Here is a 13,005-nt window from a genome sequence, read left to right on the forward strand (position 1 = left end):
TTGTCTTGTGTATTAAAATAGCAAATTTTGTAATTATTTAAATTGATTCTAAATGAATTCCAATTGTGTTGATTGGTTAGAATTAGGTAATACTATCGGTCAGCTAAATCCTAGGCTAGAACTTATAGGGTTGTTTATTGATAACGAAAATAATTTCAACAAGTTTTCTCTTGATTATCGAGAAGGTAAGGAAAGATTGGTTGCTAGGCATGATATCGACAACTAAAATTAATTTATTAAAAAATACTAAAACTATCTTTGCATTGATGATCAAATTCATGAATCAAATTAATTTATTAATTTCAATTTATAACACCCTCAAAATTTGTATTTTGAATTGTTTGATAAACCACTAAAAAATTAAATCAATTAAAATTTAAAATTTTTCAATGATTTAAATTTTTATATGCCTCTCATAATTCAAAATAACAATACCTGATAGAATTTTTCTATAAAAATGTGAAAATTGATATGGAAGAACTAATTACCATTTAATGGAAAATGATTTCAGTTAATTTTATTTTATTTATTTCAACATTATAGTATGTTTAAATTTTTATTTTTTTAAAATAAGATGAATTATTTTTTTTTTCCAATCAATATTTTTTTTCCAATCAATATATTTTTTTTCCCTTTTTATTAGCTAAGTAATCTTTTCTTGTTTTGATGAAATTACTTTTGACAAAAAAGAAATGTACAAACCAAATATAAGATAAAGATAAAGGTATTACAAGAAAGTGAAAGAAAGCCATCACAATTCTCTTCTTAATATATAGAAATTAGAAATCACCACAAAGACAAATATTTATTCATTTATAAACTTTTTTATTAAGATTTTCTCAGGTGCAGGAAATATCACCTTCAGTTGCAGTTCTAATCAGACCTGAAAAACAATAATATGGAACTTTGTTATTTCGTTTAAGATATATTTCTCAATGTTGAAAGAACATTATTAAGGAGTGAAGAAACTCAATTTATTACCTTGTTGAAACACCTTTGATTCTCCTCACTAACCTTGTTTTCAGCAAAACAATGAAACATAAACCCAATCCTTTGCACTATCCAAGTAACGATAATACGAATGCCTCCATGAACGCTTGAAGAACACAACACCGCAAAACCCCCAGAAACCCACAACAAATCCAAGTCCCATGCCAGTGTAAAACCATTTCATGAACTGATCATCAGAATCTTCCTCACCTCCTACTGCAGGTTTGCCAGGAGGTGGTTCCACCATTGAGCAATTCGGTGAAACAGGAGGACCACAAAGTCCTCTATTATGGGAAAATGAAGAAGGATCAAAGCTCTGTAGTTGAGTGCTGGTTGGAATTTTTCCTGACAAATCATTGTAAGACAAGTCCAAGATACTTAGAAATGTTAATTCAGACAAGCTGGTTGGGATGTTTCCTGAAAACTTGTTTCTTGACAGGTCAAGCACCTCTAGTTGTCTTAGATGCCCAATCTTTTGAAGAATTTTTCCTGTAAAAAAATTTCTTGACAGGTTCAATGCAACCAGTTCTTGAAGACTACTTAATTCTTCAGGAATCTCTCCTGTTAATTTCTTACACGAGAGATCAATGGCTAGTAGCATTCCAAGTTGTGGATAGTTTTGCTTTGTTCCCTTCCATGTAATCAATGCCTCATCAACATACCTAACATCAATCAACGATCTCTGATACCCTTCACCAAAGGCTAACACGTGAAGCTCAATCCTTCTATCTAAACTCAGTTTTTTTGCCATGGAATTGAAATTTTTGAGGCACGGTGGTATGGAATCAGATATTTTATTTACAGAGAGGTCTAAGATTTGTAGATATTTCAATTCACAAAGTTGATGAGGAATCCTTCCCCTGAACTGATTCCTTTGAAGGCTAAGAAAAACCAAAGATGAAATCCGCTGCCCGAGCCACATAGGTATTTCTCCTGATAATTCATTATCACTCAAGTCCAGGAATTTTAACACTGTACAATTCTGTAAAGATGAAGGTAATTTTCCTGAGAATTTATTACCACGTAAACTTAGCATTTCAAGAGAAGTCAGAGATCCTAAAGATCTTGGAAGTGAGCCTGAGAAACTATTATCACCCAAATTCAAAGCTGTTAAAGACGACAAATTTCGAAAACAGTCAGGAACCACTCCAGAAAATTGATTACTTGAGAGATCAAGCAATGCCAAAGAGACTTCATCAGTAATATTGCAAATTGGAGAGACTGAACCATTAAACTTGTTTTTGGAAAGGTTAATGGTCCCGATATCACTAGCGCCTAAAGTAAAATGTGGCAATGGTCCTGAGAAATTATTAGAGCTTAGATCTAGATGGCATATGCTGATAGATATATTTGGAAAAGTACCACTGATCTGATTGAAAGACAAGTTTATGTACGATAATCGCAGACATAGGACTCGGGCGCCAATCAAGTAGGGAAGAGAATACGGTCTCTGAAATTTGTCCGAAAACCAGTAGGGAAGAGAATCCGAAATTCCTGAAGCAGAAATATCAAGGTATCCCAGGAAGTCCATTTGAGTCCGAAGCCAATCTGGGAAACGAGGCCCTAACTTGCAAGAGCAAAGCTTTAGTTGACCCAATTGAAAAGGAGGAATCCATCCGGTGTTGAATTTCAAAGTCAAAGAAGTGTAGGATAAATCCAACTTTTCTAAATAGGTGAAATTTGAGAAATGAGCTTCGGACATCACATCACCACCAAAAGAATTCCCTGGAAGCCGCAAGACTCGCAGGTTGGAAAGTTGTCCAATGCTTTTGCTTATGGATCCATTTAAAAGGTTGTACCCAAGATCTAGAACCCTCAAATCTGGTAGTTTTCCGATTTCATTCAACCCAGGATCGCCCCTAACTTGATTCTCAGCTAGTACCAAAAGATTATCATTCAGATAAAGTTCTTCAATAGCCATCATGTTCCCAAAAGCTTCTGGAATTGGACCTTTCAACTTGTTACTTGAGAGATTAAGGGAAACAAGGTTGCTGCTAACATTAAACAGCCATGGACATATGGCAGAAGAAGGGAGATTATTATCAGAGAGATCGAGATAGGTGAGAGATGTAGAAGAGTTGGCAAGGGAAAGTGATGAAAAAGATATGCTTGGAAGATCACAATGTCTTAGACTTAGTGTTTGGAGCAAAGGAAGGTGGCTAATGACTTGAGCCCAATCATTGGCATTGCTCAGGTTAGTGAAACTGAGATCAACCTCTTTCAAACGAGAAAGAGGGGAAAGCCACTCAAGTTTTCCAACATTGAAAACCCTACCGTTGCCACCCAAGCTAAGAGTCTCCAACATTGAAAGATTTCCAAGTAGAGAAGGAATTGGACCTCTAAAATTAGCATTAGAGAGATCCAGTAATTTCAATTTTTTCAAGGAACCAAAAAACTCTGGGATGAGACTTCCATTAAAATCATTACTGTTGAAATTTAAAGAAGTCAAATGATGTAGTTTAAGCAGTGAAGGGCTAATCGTACCTGCTACAACCCAAGATCGAAATCTAAAATCGAGCATTTCGACGTATCCTGTAAGGCTGTTGCATTCGACGCCAAGCCAAGAACAGCACTCCTCACTTTCCCATAAAGAAAGGGCATCGTCGCCTGACGAATCCATGGCCTGAAAGCTGTGCTTAAATTCAAGTAGCGCTTTTTTCTCACTCTCTTTATACGCTTGCTTCAGTGCATTTCTCCTGAAGAAGAAGACAAGATATTGCAAAAAATAAAACAAGTTTATGAGAACTCTTACTTGACATCGTAATCATCAAAAATGAAGCAAGAGGAAATGAAATAGTGTTTTGTTGTTTTAATTTTGAAGGCTAATAGCTGAGGAAAGCCCTCTTTATAAAGACCCAGCTTGAATGGCATATGAGCATTCATACTATATGGATGTATTAAACCTTTAATGGACGACTTCAACATTGATTTAGAGTTTTGTAGTTTTCCTTTTTCTTGACGACATATTGTAGAGAAAACATTGAAATTGGATTTTTATATACTTACAGTTTAATAATTATTAACATAATAATAAAATATTTTAAGGATATATAAAATTTATATGATAAAAAAATTAATTATAATTATGTCATTTGTTATTTGACAATTCAAATATTATAATAAAAAATTAAAATCATAATTGAAGTATTTTTAATATATTCAATGTGAATAATGTCTGAATAACGTGTGATAGGGTGAAATTTGGTAGTCCTACTATACCTGACTTAGACTTGCTTTTTGTTTCAATTTGAAGAAATATAGGTAAATTCTAAGAAACTAAAGAATTCTTAATGAACAGATTTTTTCAATTCTGAATTTAGACTTCTAACTTGACTCAATACAAAGCCAATCGTGAACATTTATAGACTCTGACTAACTGCTTCTCTTAACAGTATAGCTAACAACTCAGCTAATCTGTAACTACTTCTTTAACAGATTAATTTAATTTACCCACAATTTTCTTCTTCAGTTTCATTCGAAGCAAACGAACAATGGGTCTTGAATTCTTCAATAATATGAATCAGAAATTACCTTGCAATTGCAATTCTTGTGTCCAATTACTTTTTGACTATAAGCACTAATTAAGGCCAGTTTTGCTTCTGTTCTAAATTCCACTTCAGCTTTACAATGTAATTTTTCAATTTTCCACATTAGACTTACAATGGTTTTAACAAGTGGATTCCGAGCCTCATCATGTTGAATCATTAATTAAGAACAAGTTGATTCTCTATTATTTTTGGATTGATTTGTTTTTAAGATTTTATGGATTTGATATTTTTATTTTCGATTATATATATTGATGTTTGAGATTCATGTTGAAGTTTTTCTGGTTTTGATTATTATATTAAAATTTTGGAGTTTATGAATATCGATTAAAACTTAGAATTGATATCGGTTATTCAAGTTTGGATCTTCTACCGCCAAAATTACTATGTATTTGCATGTTTTCCATTTTTTTTTGCTCAGTCAATTGATTATAAGATAAGGCATTGGGATCACCCATGTAACACCCTTTACTTATGTTCGACACTGGAATAAGGTACGAGACATTACCAGAACATGAACACATGCAATCGTACAAAACCAAGACTTATATACATATATTTAAATTAAAACTTTTCGGTCAAGTCATGCAAGCTTGCATATCCACGAAATGCATCATCATGAACATATAACTTGATCAATATTAGCCAACATCAATGGCTTTATACAAAATAAATTATCAAATAGCATAGACCAACATTTTAGGCCAAATCATTTATGACACATAACAAAATCACCAAGCCTTCTATTCTTGCCATAATTCAAAATATTGATTTCAAAATACCAAAAGAGTGTTGATAGTGTGGATGGATCTTCAACGATCTCCGTACCCCGAGCTAGCTTAGTGACACTATAAGACAAGGGGAAAGAAAGGGGCTAAGCATAGAGCTTAGTAAGTGAATATGTAAATAATAAAAAATTTGTTAATATGCTTTTATCAATCTTCACAATATGTTCTCAAAATAATACAATCATATTTGCACATAATTCCAATAATACAATCAAAATAATACAAAACCAAGACATATTTCCCATCACAACTCTCTTCTTAATATATAGAAATTAGAAATCATCAGAAAGACAAATATGTATTCATTTATAAACTTTTTTATTAAGATTTTCTCGGTGCAGGAAATATCACCTTCAGTTGCAGTTCTAATCAGACCAGACATGAAAAACAATAATATGGAACTTCGTTAGTTAGTTTAAGATATATTTCTCAATGTTGAAAGAACATTGTTAAGGAGTGAAGAAAGTCAATTTATTACCTTGTTGAAAGACCTTTGATTCTCCTCACTAACCTTGTTTTCAGCAAAACAAATGAAACATAAACCCAATCCTTTGCACTATCCAAGTAACGATAATATGTATGCCTCCATGAACGCTTAAAGAACACAACACCGCAAAACCCCCAGAAACTCACAACAAATCCAAGTCCCATGCCAGTGTAAAACCATTTCATGAACTAATCATCAGAATCTTCTTCACCTCCTACTGCAGGTTTGCCAGGAGGTGGTTCCACCATTGAGCAATTCGGTGAAACAGGAGGACCACAAAGTCCTCTATTATGGGAAAATGAAGAAGGATCAAAGCTCTATAGTTGAGTGCTGGTTGGAATTTTTCCTAACAAGTCATTGTAAGACAAGTCCAAGATACTTAGATATGTTAATTCAGACAAGCTCGTTGGGATGTTTCCTGAAAGCTTGTTTCTTGACAGGTCAAGCACCTCTAGTTGTCTTAGATGCCCAATCTTTTGAAGAATTTTTCCTGTAAAAAAATTTCTTGACAGGTTCAATGCAACCAGTTCTTGAAGAATAATTAATTCTTCAGGATTTGTTACACGAGAGATCAATGGCTAGTAGCAGTCCAAGTTGTGGATAGTTTTGCTTTGTTCCCTTCCATGTAATCAATGCCTCATCAACATACCTAACATCAACCAACGATCTCACATACGGTTGATCTAACTGGTGAAGCTCAATCCTTCTATCTAAACTCACTTTTTTTGCCATGGAATTGAAATTTTTGAGGCACGGTGGTATGGAATCAGATATTTTATTTACAGAGAGGTCTAAGATTTGTAGATATTTCAATTCACAAAGTTGATAAGGAATCCTTCCCCTGAGTTGATTCCTTTGAAGGCTAAGAAAAACCAAAGATGAAATTCGCAGCCCGAGCCACATAGGTATTTCTCCTGATAATTCATTATCACTCAAGTCCAGGAATTTTAACTCTGTACAATTTTGTAAATATAAAGGTAATTCTCCAGAGAATTTATTACCACGTAAACTTAGCATTTGAAGAGAAGTCAGAGATCCTAAGGAACTTCGAAGTGAGCCTGAGAAACTATTATCACCCAAATTCAAAGCTGTTAAAGACCGGAAACTGTGAAAACAATCAGGAACCACTCCAGAAAATTAATTATTTGAGAGATCAAGCAATGCCAAAGAGACTTCATAAGTAATATTGTGGAGAGACTGAACCATTAAACTTGTTTTTGGAAAGGTTAATGGTCTCGGTATCACTGAAGTCTAAAGAAAAATGTGGCAATGGTCCTGAGAAATTATTAGAGCTTAGATCTAGATGGCTTATGTGGATAGAGTTATTTGGAAAGGTACCACTGATCTGGTTGAAAGACATATTTAGGTACCTTAATCTCTGAAATGGGTCCCAAAACCAGTAGGGAAGAGAATCCGAAATTCCTGAAGCAGAAATATCAAGGTATTCCAAAACCAGTAGGAAGTCCATTTGAGTCCGAAGCCAATCTGGGAAACGAGGCCCTAACTTGCAAGAGCAAAGCATTATTTGACTCAGATGAAAAGGAGGAATCCATCTGGTGTTAAATTTCAAAGTCAAAGAAGTGAACGATAAATCCAACACCTGTAAGTTGGTGAAATTTGAGAGATGAGCTTCAGAAATCGCATCACCATCAAAAGAATTCCCTGCAAGCTGCAAGACATGCAGGTTGGAAAGTTGTCCAATGCTTTTGCTTATGGATCCATTTAAAAGGTTGTACCCAAGATCTAGAACCCTAAAATCTGGTAGTTTTCCGATTTCATTCAACCAAAAATCGCCCCTAACTTGATTCTCAGCTAGTACCAAAAGATTATCATTCAGATAAAGTTCTTTGTTGGAACAATGGCAGCAGCAACAAACTGAATTTGCAAGCAAATCATGGAGGAATCGAAGCAAAAAGAACCAAAACAAAGGCAGCAAACAAAGTTTTGAATACTCAGCAGAAATTGGAACTGAACATTGCTAAGTTTTCTTTCAAATTTGAAATATAAAAGGAGTTACAATGTACATTGACAGTTACCTAATGTATTTAACTGCCCCAACTAATACAAACCTAATCACTAGCTAAAAGATAATTAAATATAGCTGACCAATCAGCCATTACATCAAAAGATCTTATCACTAACTTAAGTTTAACTAGTATTACAAACAAACTAAGATTGAACCGAACCAAATTACATCAAAACAAAACAGCAAAGTTGGTTGCTTCATTCGGTTCAAAAACAATCTTACGCGCCAAGCAAAATTAGCTGAGCTCGATAGCTGCTGCTGGTCTTGACAGAAGCTGGCTGCTGGTTCTGTGTTGTAATGCAGTCCAACTTTCAACACTCCTCCTTGGACTGTATGCAATACATACCAATTGCACTTCTCAATGCTTCAAATTGTGCTGCTCCTAAGGGCTTGGTTAGCATGTCAGCCAATTGTGCCCCTGAGCTACAATGAACAAGGCTGACTTCCTTTGCTTGTTCAGCCTCTCGAACAAAATGTAGTTTGATTTTAAAATGCTTAGTCTTACCATGGAACACAGGGTTCTTAGCTATTGCAACTGCAGACTGATTGTCCACCCAAATTTCAGTTGCTTCAGCTTGTGTTTCATTAAGGTCTTGAAGCAGCTTCCTAAGCCAAATGGCCTGATTGACTACTGATGCTGCAGCAATGTACTCTGCTTCAGCTGTGGACTGAGCAACCGTTTGTTGCTTCTTTGAGCTCCAGCAAAACATGCCCGATCCAAGTGTGAAGAAGTATCCAGAGGTACTCTTCATGTCATCGAGGGATCCTACCCAGTCACTGTCAGAGTAACCTTCTAGTTTCAGTTTCATCCCACTTTCAAACATCACACCAAAGTTAGTTGTGCCTTTGGTGTATCTAAGAACCCTTTTTGCAGCCTGACTGATTTTCAGCATATGCCTTGAATTTGTAGAAGGCTTCAAACACTTCTGACTTCTGCTTCAAGAAGTAGACCCAGCACAACCTTGTTAAATCATCTATAAACAGGGCAAAATACCTATTCTCATTGATTGAAGGTGTTCTCATAGGACAATAGACATCAGAGTGCACCAATTCAAGCTTGTTTTGAGCTCTCCAAGCACTATCAGCAGGAAAAGGCAATCTAGCCTGCTTACCATGCTGACAAACCTCACAAACATTCCCACTAACCTCAATTTTTGAAATGTCATCAATCAAATTCAACCTATGCAACAGATCAAAGGATCTAAAGTTGGCATGGCCTAGTCTCCTATGCCACAAGTTTGTGCTATCAACCAGACTGGTGTATGCCTTTCTTTCTACTTGGCTAACATCCAGCATAAAGCATCTATCAGTCATAGAAACTGAGACTAGCTCTTGACCATGCATGTCTTGAACAATACATCAACCATTTTTAAAGACCAAGGTATAGCCTTTTTCAACTAATTGGCCAACACTAAGCAGATTCTGGTCTAAGTCACGTACAAAAAGCACATCAGAAATCAGCTTGTTACCTGAATCAGTGCTAACCAACACATTGCCCTTTCCCTTAGCCTCAATCAGCTTGCCATCTCCAATTCTGATCCTCGAGTGGAAGCTTCTGTCTAGGCTCTTAAACAGCTTATCATCTACTGCCATATGATGTGAGCAGCCACTGTCTAGTAGGCAATCATTGTTGGCCTTTGTTGTGCCAACAAAATAGGTTACTGTGAATACATGCTCCTAAGCTTGCAAATCCTCAGCAGGTCTAGCTTGCTGTTGGGCTGCCTCCTTTGGTTTGCCCTTGCACACCTTCTCCACATGACCAAACTCCTTGCACTTCCTGCATTGGATGTCTGGCCTAAACCAGCAATACTTTTCTGAGTGTGTTGTCTTCTTGCAGTGAACACATGGTGGGAACACTTTTTTTGCTTCATCTCTTCCTGACTTGGCCCTCCTATTGTGCCAAGGCTTCTTGCCTTTTGCACTCACACTCGAGCCTTCACTGGCTTTAGCCTGGAAAGCAGCCTCAGGATTCTCCTCCTGCCTATTTGCCCTCCTTTGCTTAAGTGCGTACAGGGAGTTTATCAGCTCAGACAATGAAATGGCTGATAAGTCCCTCGAGTCCTCAAGTGAAGAGATTTTTGACTCGAATTTCTCAGGGAGAGTAGTGATGACCTTTTCAACAACTCTACTCTCTGTGAAGTCCACTCCCAAAAGCCTAATGCTGTTGACAATGGCCATTATCCTGTCTGAGTACTGCTTGATGGTCTCAGACTCCCTCATTCTCAAATTCTCAAAGTCTCTCCTGAGATTGATGACTTGCTGTTGCCTTGTTTTGTCAGTCCCCATGAACTCCTCCTTCAGCTTCTCCCAGGCCTGCTTTGGTGAGTCACAGGCCATGATACGAGTGAATATCACATCAGAGACTCCATTTTGCAAGCAGGCCATTAACTTATGCTTCTTGGCTCGCTCCTCAGCATGCTGTCTCATATGTGCAATGGTGGGATTAGCTCTCAATGGAGGTGGTTCAGCATCATTCTCGATCACACTCCAAAGATCGTGTGCCTGGAGGTAAGTCTTCATTTTGACTATCCAAATATGATAGTTTTCTCTAGTGAACATCGGTGGAGGTGGTGGAGTGAAACTCATCCTGCTAAACTGAGTTTAAGTGCTTCGATCCTTTTTAGTTTTAAGCTTTGCTGTTGGTTTTGATTTGAACTCAACAGAATGCAAACAAAGGCCCCTCAAAGATTCGGGCTCATGATACCATTTGTTGGAATAATGGCAGCAGCAACAAACTGAATTTGCAAGCAGATCATGGAGGAATCGAAGCAAAAAGAAACAAAACAAAGGCAGCAAACAAAGTTTTGAATACTCAGCAGAAATTGTAACTGAACATTACTAATTTTTCATTCAAATTTGAAATATAAAATGAGTTACAATGTACATTGACAGTTACCTAATGTATTTAATTGCCCCAACTAATACAAACCTAATCACTAGCTAAAAGATAATCAAATATAGCTGACCAATCAGCCATTACATCAAAAGATCTTATCACTAACTTAAGTTTAACTAGTATTACAAACAAACTAAGATTGAACCGAACCAAATTACATCAAAACAAAACAGCAAAGTTGGTTGCTTCATTCGGTTCAAAAACAATCTTGCGCGCCAAGCAAAATCAGCTGAGCTCGATAGCTGCTGCTGGTCTTGACAGAAGCTGGCTGCTGGTTTTGTGTTGTAATGCAGTCCAACTTTCAACACATCGGAATCTTGTCAAGTTATTAACAACCATTTCAGGTGTTGATCACCAAGACAATGATTTTAAAGCATTGGTTTATGAGTTCCTGGCGAATGGAAGCGTTGAGGACTGGCTGCATCCATTTGATGACATGAATGGATCAAAAGCAATAAGAAACTTGAGCTTCGTCCAAAGAATTAACGCGGCAATAGATGTTGCTCATGCACTTGAATATTTGCACCATGGTTGTGAGATACCAATCATTCATTGTGACCTCAAGCCAGGCAATATTCTACTTGATGAGAAAATGGTTGGTCATATAAGTGATTTCGGCTTAGCAAAAATCCTTTCTGTAAACACGATTAACTATTCTACTAATCAGTCAAGCTCCCTTGGATTAAGAGGAACTATTGGTTATACTCCACCAGGTAAGTTCACTTTATTAATTTCTTCTTTTATTCGAAAGCAAAACATACAATATAAAAACATTTCTTTGTATCTTTAGAGATTGGATGTTAGAAGCTATCTTTATATTCTTCAAGAGTTTTCCTTTGCAATTAATTCTAATTATTATTTGTGATGAATTAATTGTAGAATATGCGATGGGAAGTGAGTTATCAACAAAAGGTGATGTGTATAGTTATGGCATTCTCTTGCTAGAAATGTTTACAAGGAAAAGGCCAACTGATGAAAGTTTCAAGGAAAATTTAAGTCTTCGTAACTTTGTTAAAGCAGCTTTGCCTGGACGAGTGATTGAGATTATAGATCCCATTCTTCTTCAAGAGAGAGCTAAACAAGGAACAGTCACAAACATCACCTTCAACAAGATCAATCTAGGAAACGACATACATCTTCAATGTTTGAATTCAATATTTGAACTAGGGATCATCTGTTCTGCTGATTCACCAAGTGAGAGGATAGACATAATTGATGTTGTTTCCAAGCTTTGTTCTATTAGATGCAAGCTTCTTACCCAACGTTATATGATGCTAAATCCGCAGGTATATATGATTCACCAAGTGAGAGGATAGACATAATTGATGTTGTTTCCAAGCTTTGTTCTATTAGATGCAAGCTTCTTACCCAACGTTATATGATGCTAAATCCGCAGGTATATAATAATGTCTTCTTATGCTGAAGTATACAACTTGCGTTATTCTTAAAAAAATCAATCATTACATTACTTAAAACACATTGAATTCCACTACGTTTTTGATAAATCCTTGTTTTCAAATTACCTAAGGTGCCATAATATCAATGGAATCGAGCGGCTTATTGTAGGCAAAGTGCAACTACTCTCCTTTATTCATATTGTATTTTGTATTTTCAGGACTTGATTTCTCCTAAGAAAACTCGACTTTAAGAATAATATGTTATATAGTGTGTTTGCAATTTCTATTAAACATAAACCACTTCCCTTTGTAAATCCATAAATTAGAACTTTGTGCTGGTAATTAAATCTACTATGTTCTATTGCATATTTGCAACTATGGTATATTTTACCTTTGACTTTTATTTTTTAACAAATGACGAAATTCGGATCATATGATCTAACATTATCTATATTTATTAAATAAATCTTATATATTTCTAGTTTAAATATTCTTTAAGAGTCCAAATATAAATGATAAAAGAAATCAAAAATCAAAAATTGTTTTAATCCTATTTCTCTTGACTAAGCAAGACGACATAGATGAAATGGTAGACATAAGATGAAACGTTATACATTGATCATCTTTGTCCTCCTCACCCAGTAAATGGTTGCTCGAAGAAAAGCATGGATAGTGGATGGTAATTCAAAGCTGATTTTTTTATTAAGCAAAAATAGATGCATTTTACCACCACTTTCTGCATTTCACTTCTATAAATATATATATATTCAGAAAAACATTAATTTATTGTATAAGAAAATGATTGTGAGAGACTTCTCGAGTAAACGCTAGAGCCCCCCACTTGGATCAGTATCTAGACAAAGTAGACTGCGATTT

The 13,005-nt window shown here is 35.8% G+C and overlaps 2 protein-coding genes across 2 annotated transcripts; one reads left to right on the plus strand and one right to left on the minus strand.

Moving 5' to 3' along the window:
* Nucleotides 1-693: 693 nt before the first annotated feature.
* Nucleotides 694-5,974, minus strand: LOC107942820 (receptor-like protein EIX1). Its single transcript, XM_041092796.1, has 3 exons — nt 5,802-5,974; nt 982-3,686; nt 694-883 (listed from the first exon to the last, which is right to left on the minus strand). The coding sequence occupies exons 1-2, from the start codon at nt 5,972-5,974 to the stop codon at nt 1,022-1,024; spliced, it is 2,838 nt and encodes a 945-aa protein (XP_040948730.1). The 3' UTR covers nt 694-883; nt 982-1,021.
* A 5,181-nt stretch (nt 5,975-11,155) lies between these two features.
* LOC107889191 (probable LRR receptor-like serine/threonine-protein kinase At3g47570) lies at nt 11,156-12,489 on the plus strand. Its single transcript, XM_041092377.1, has 4 exons — nt 11,156-11,445; nt 11,612-11,949; nt 12,060-12,131; nt 12,255-12,489. The coding sequence occupies exons 1-4, from the start codon at nt 11,169-11,171 to the stop codon at nt 12,267-12,269; spliced, it is 702 nt and encodes a 233-aa protein (XP_040948311.1). The 5' UTR covers nt 11,156-11,168; the 3' UTR covers nt 12,270-12,489.
* Nucleotides 12,490-13,005: the final 516 nt, after the last annotated feature.

The sequence above is a fragment of the Gossypium hirsutum genome, chromosome D05 (genome assembly GCF_007990345.1).
Source record: "Gossypium hirsutum isolate 1008001.06 chromosome D05, Gossypium_hirsutum_v2.1, whole genome shotgun sequence".
NCBI classification, from domain to species: Eukaryota; Viridiplantae; Streptophyta; class Magnoliopsida; order Malvales; family Malvaceae; genus Gossypium; species Gossypium hirsutum.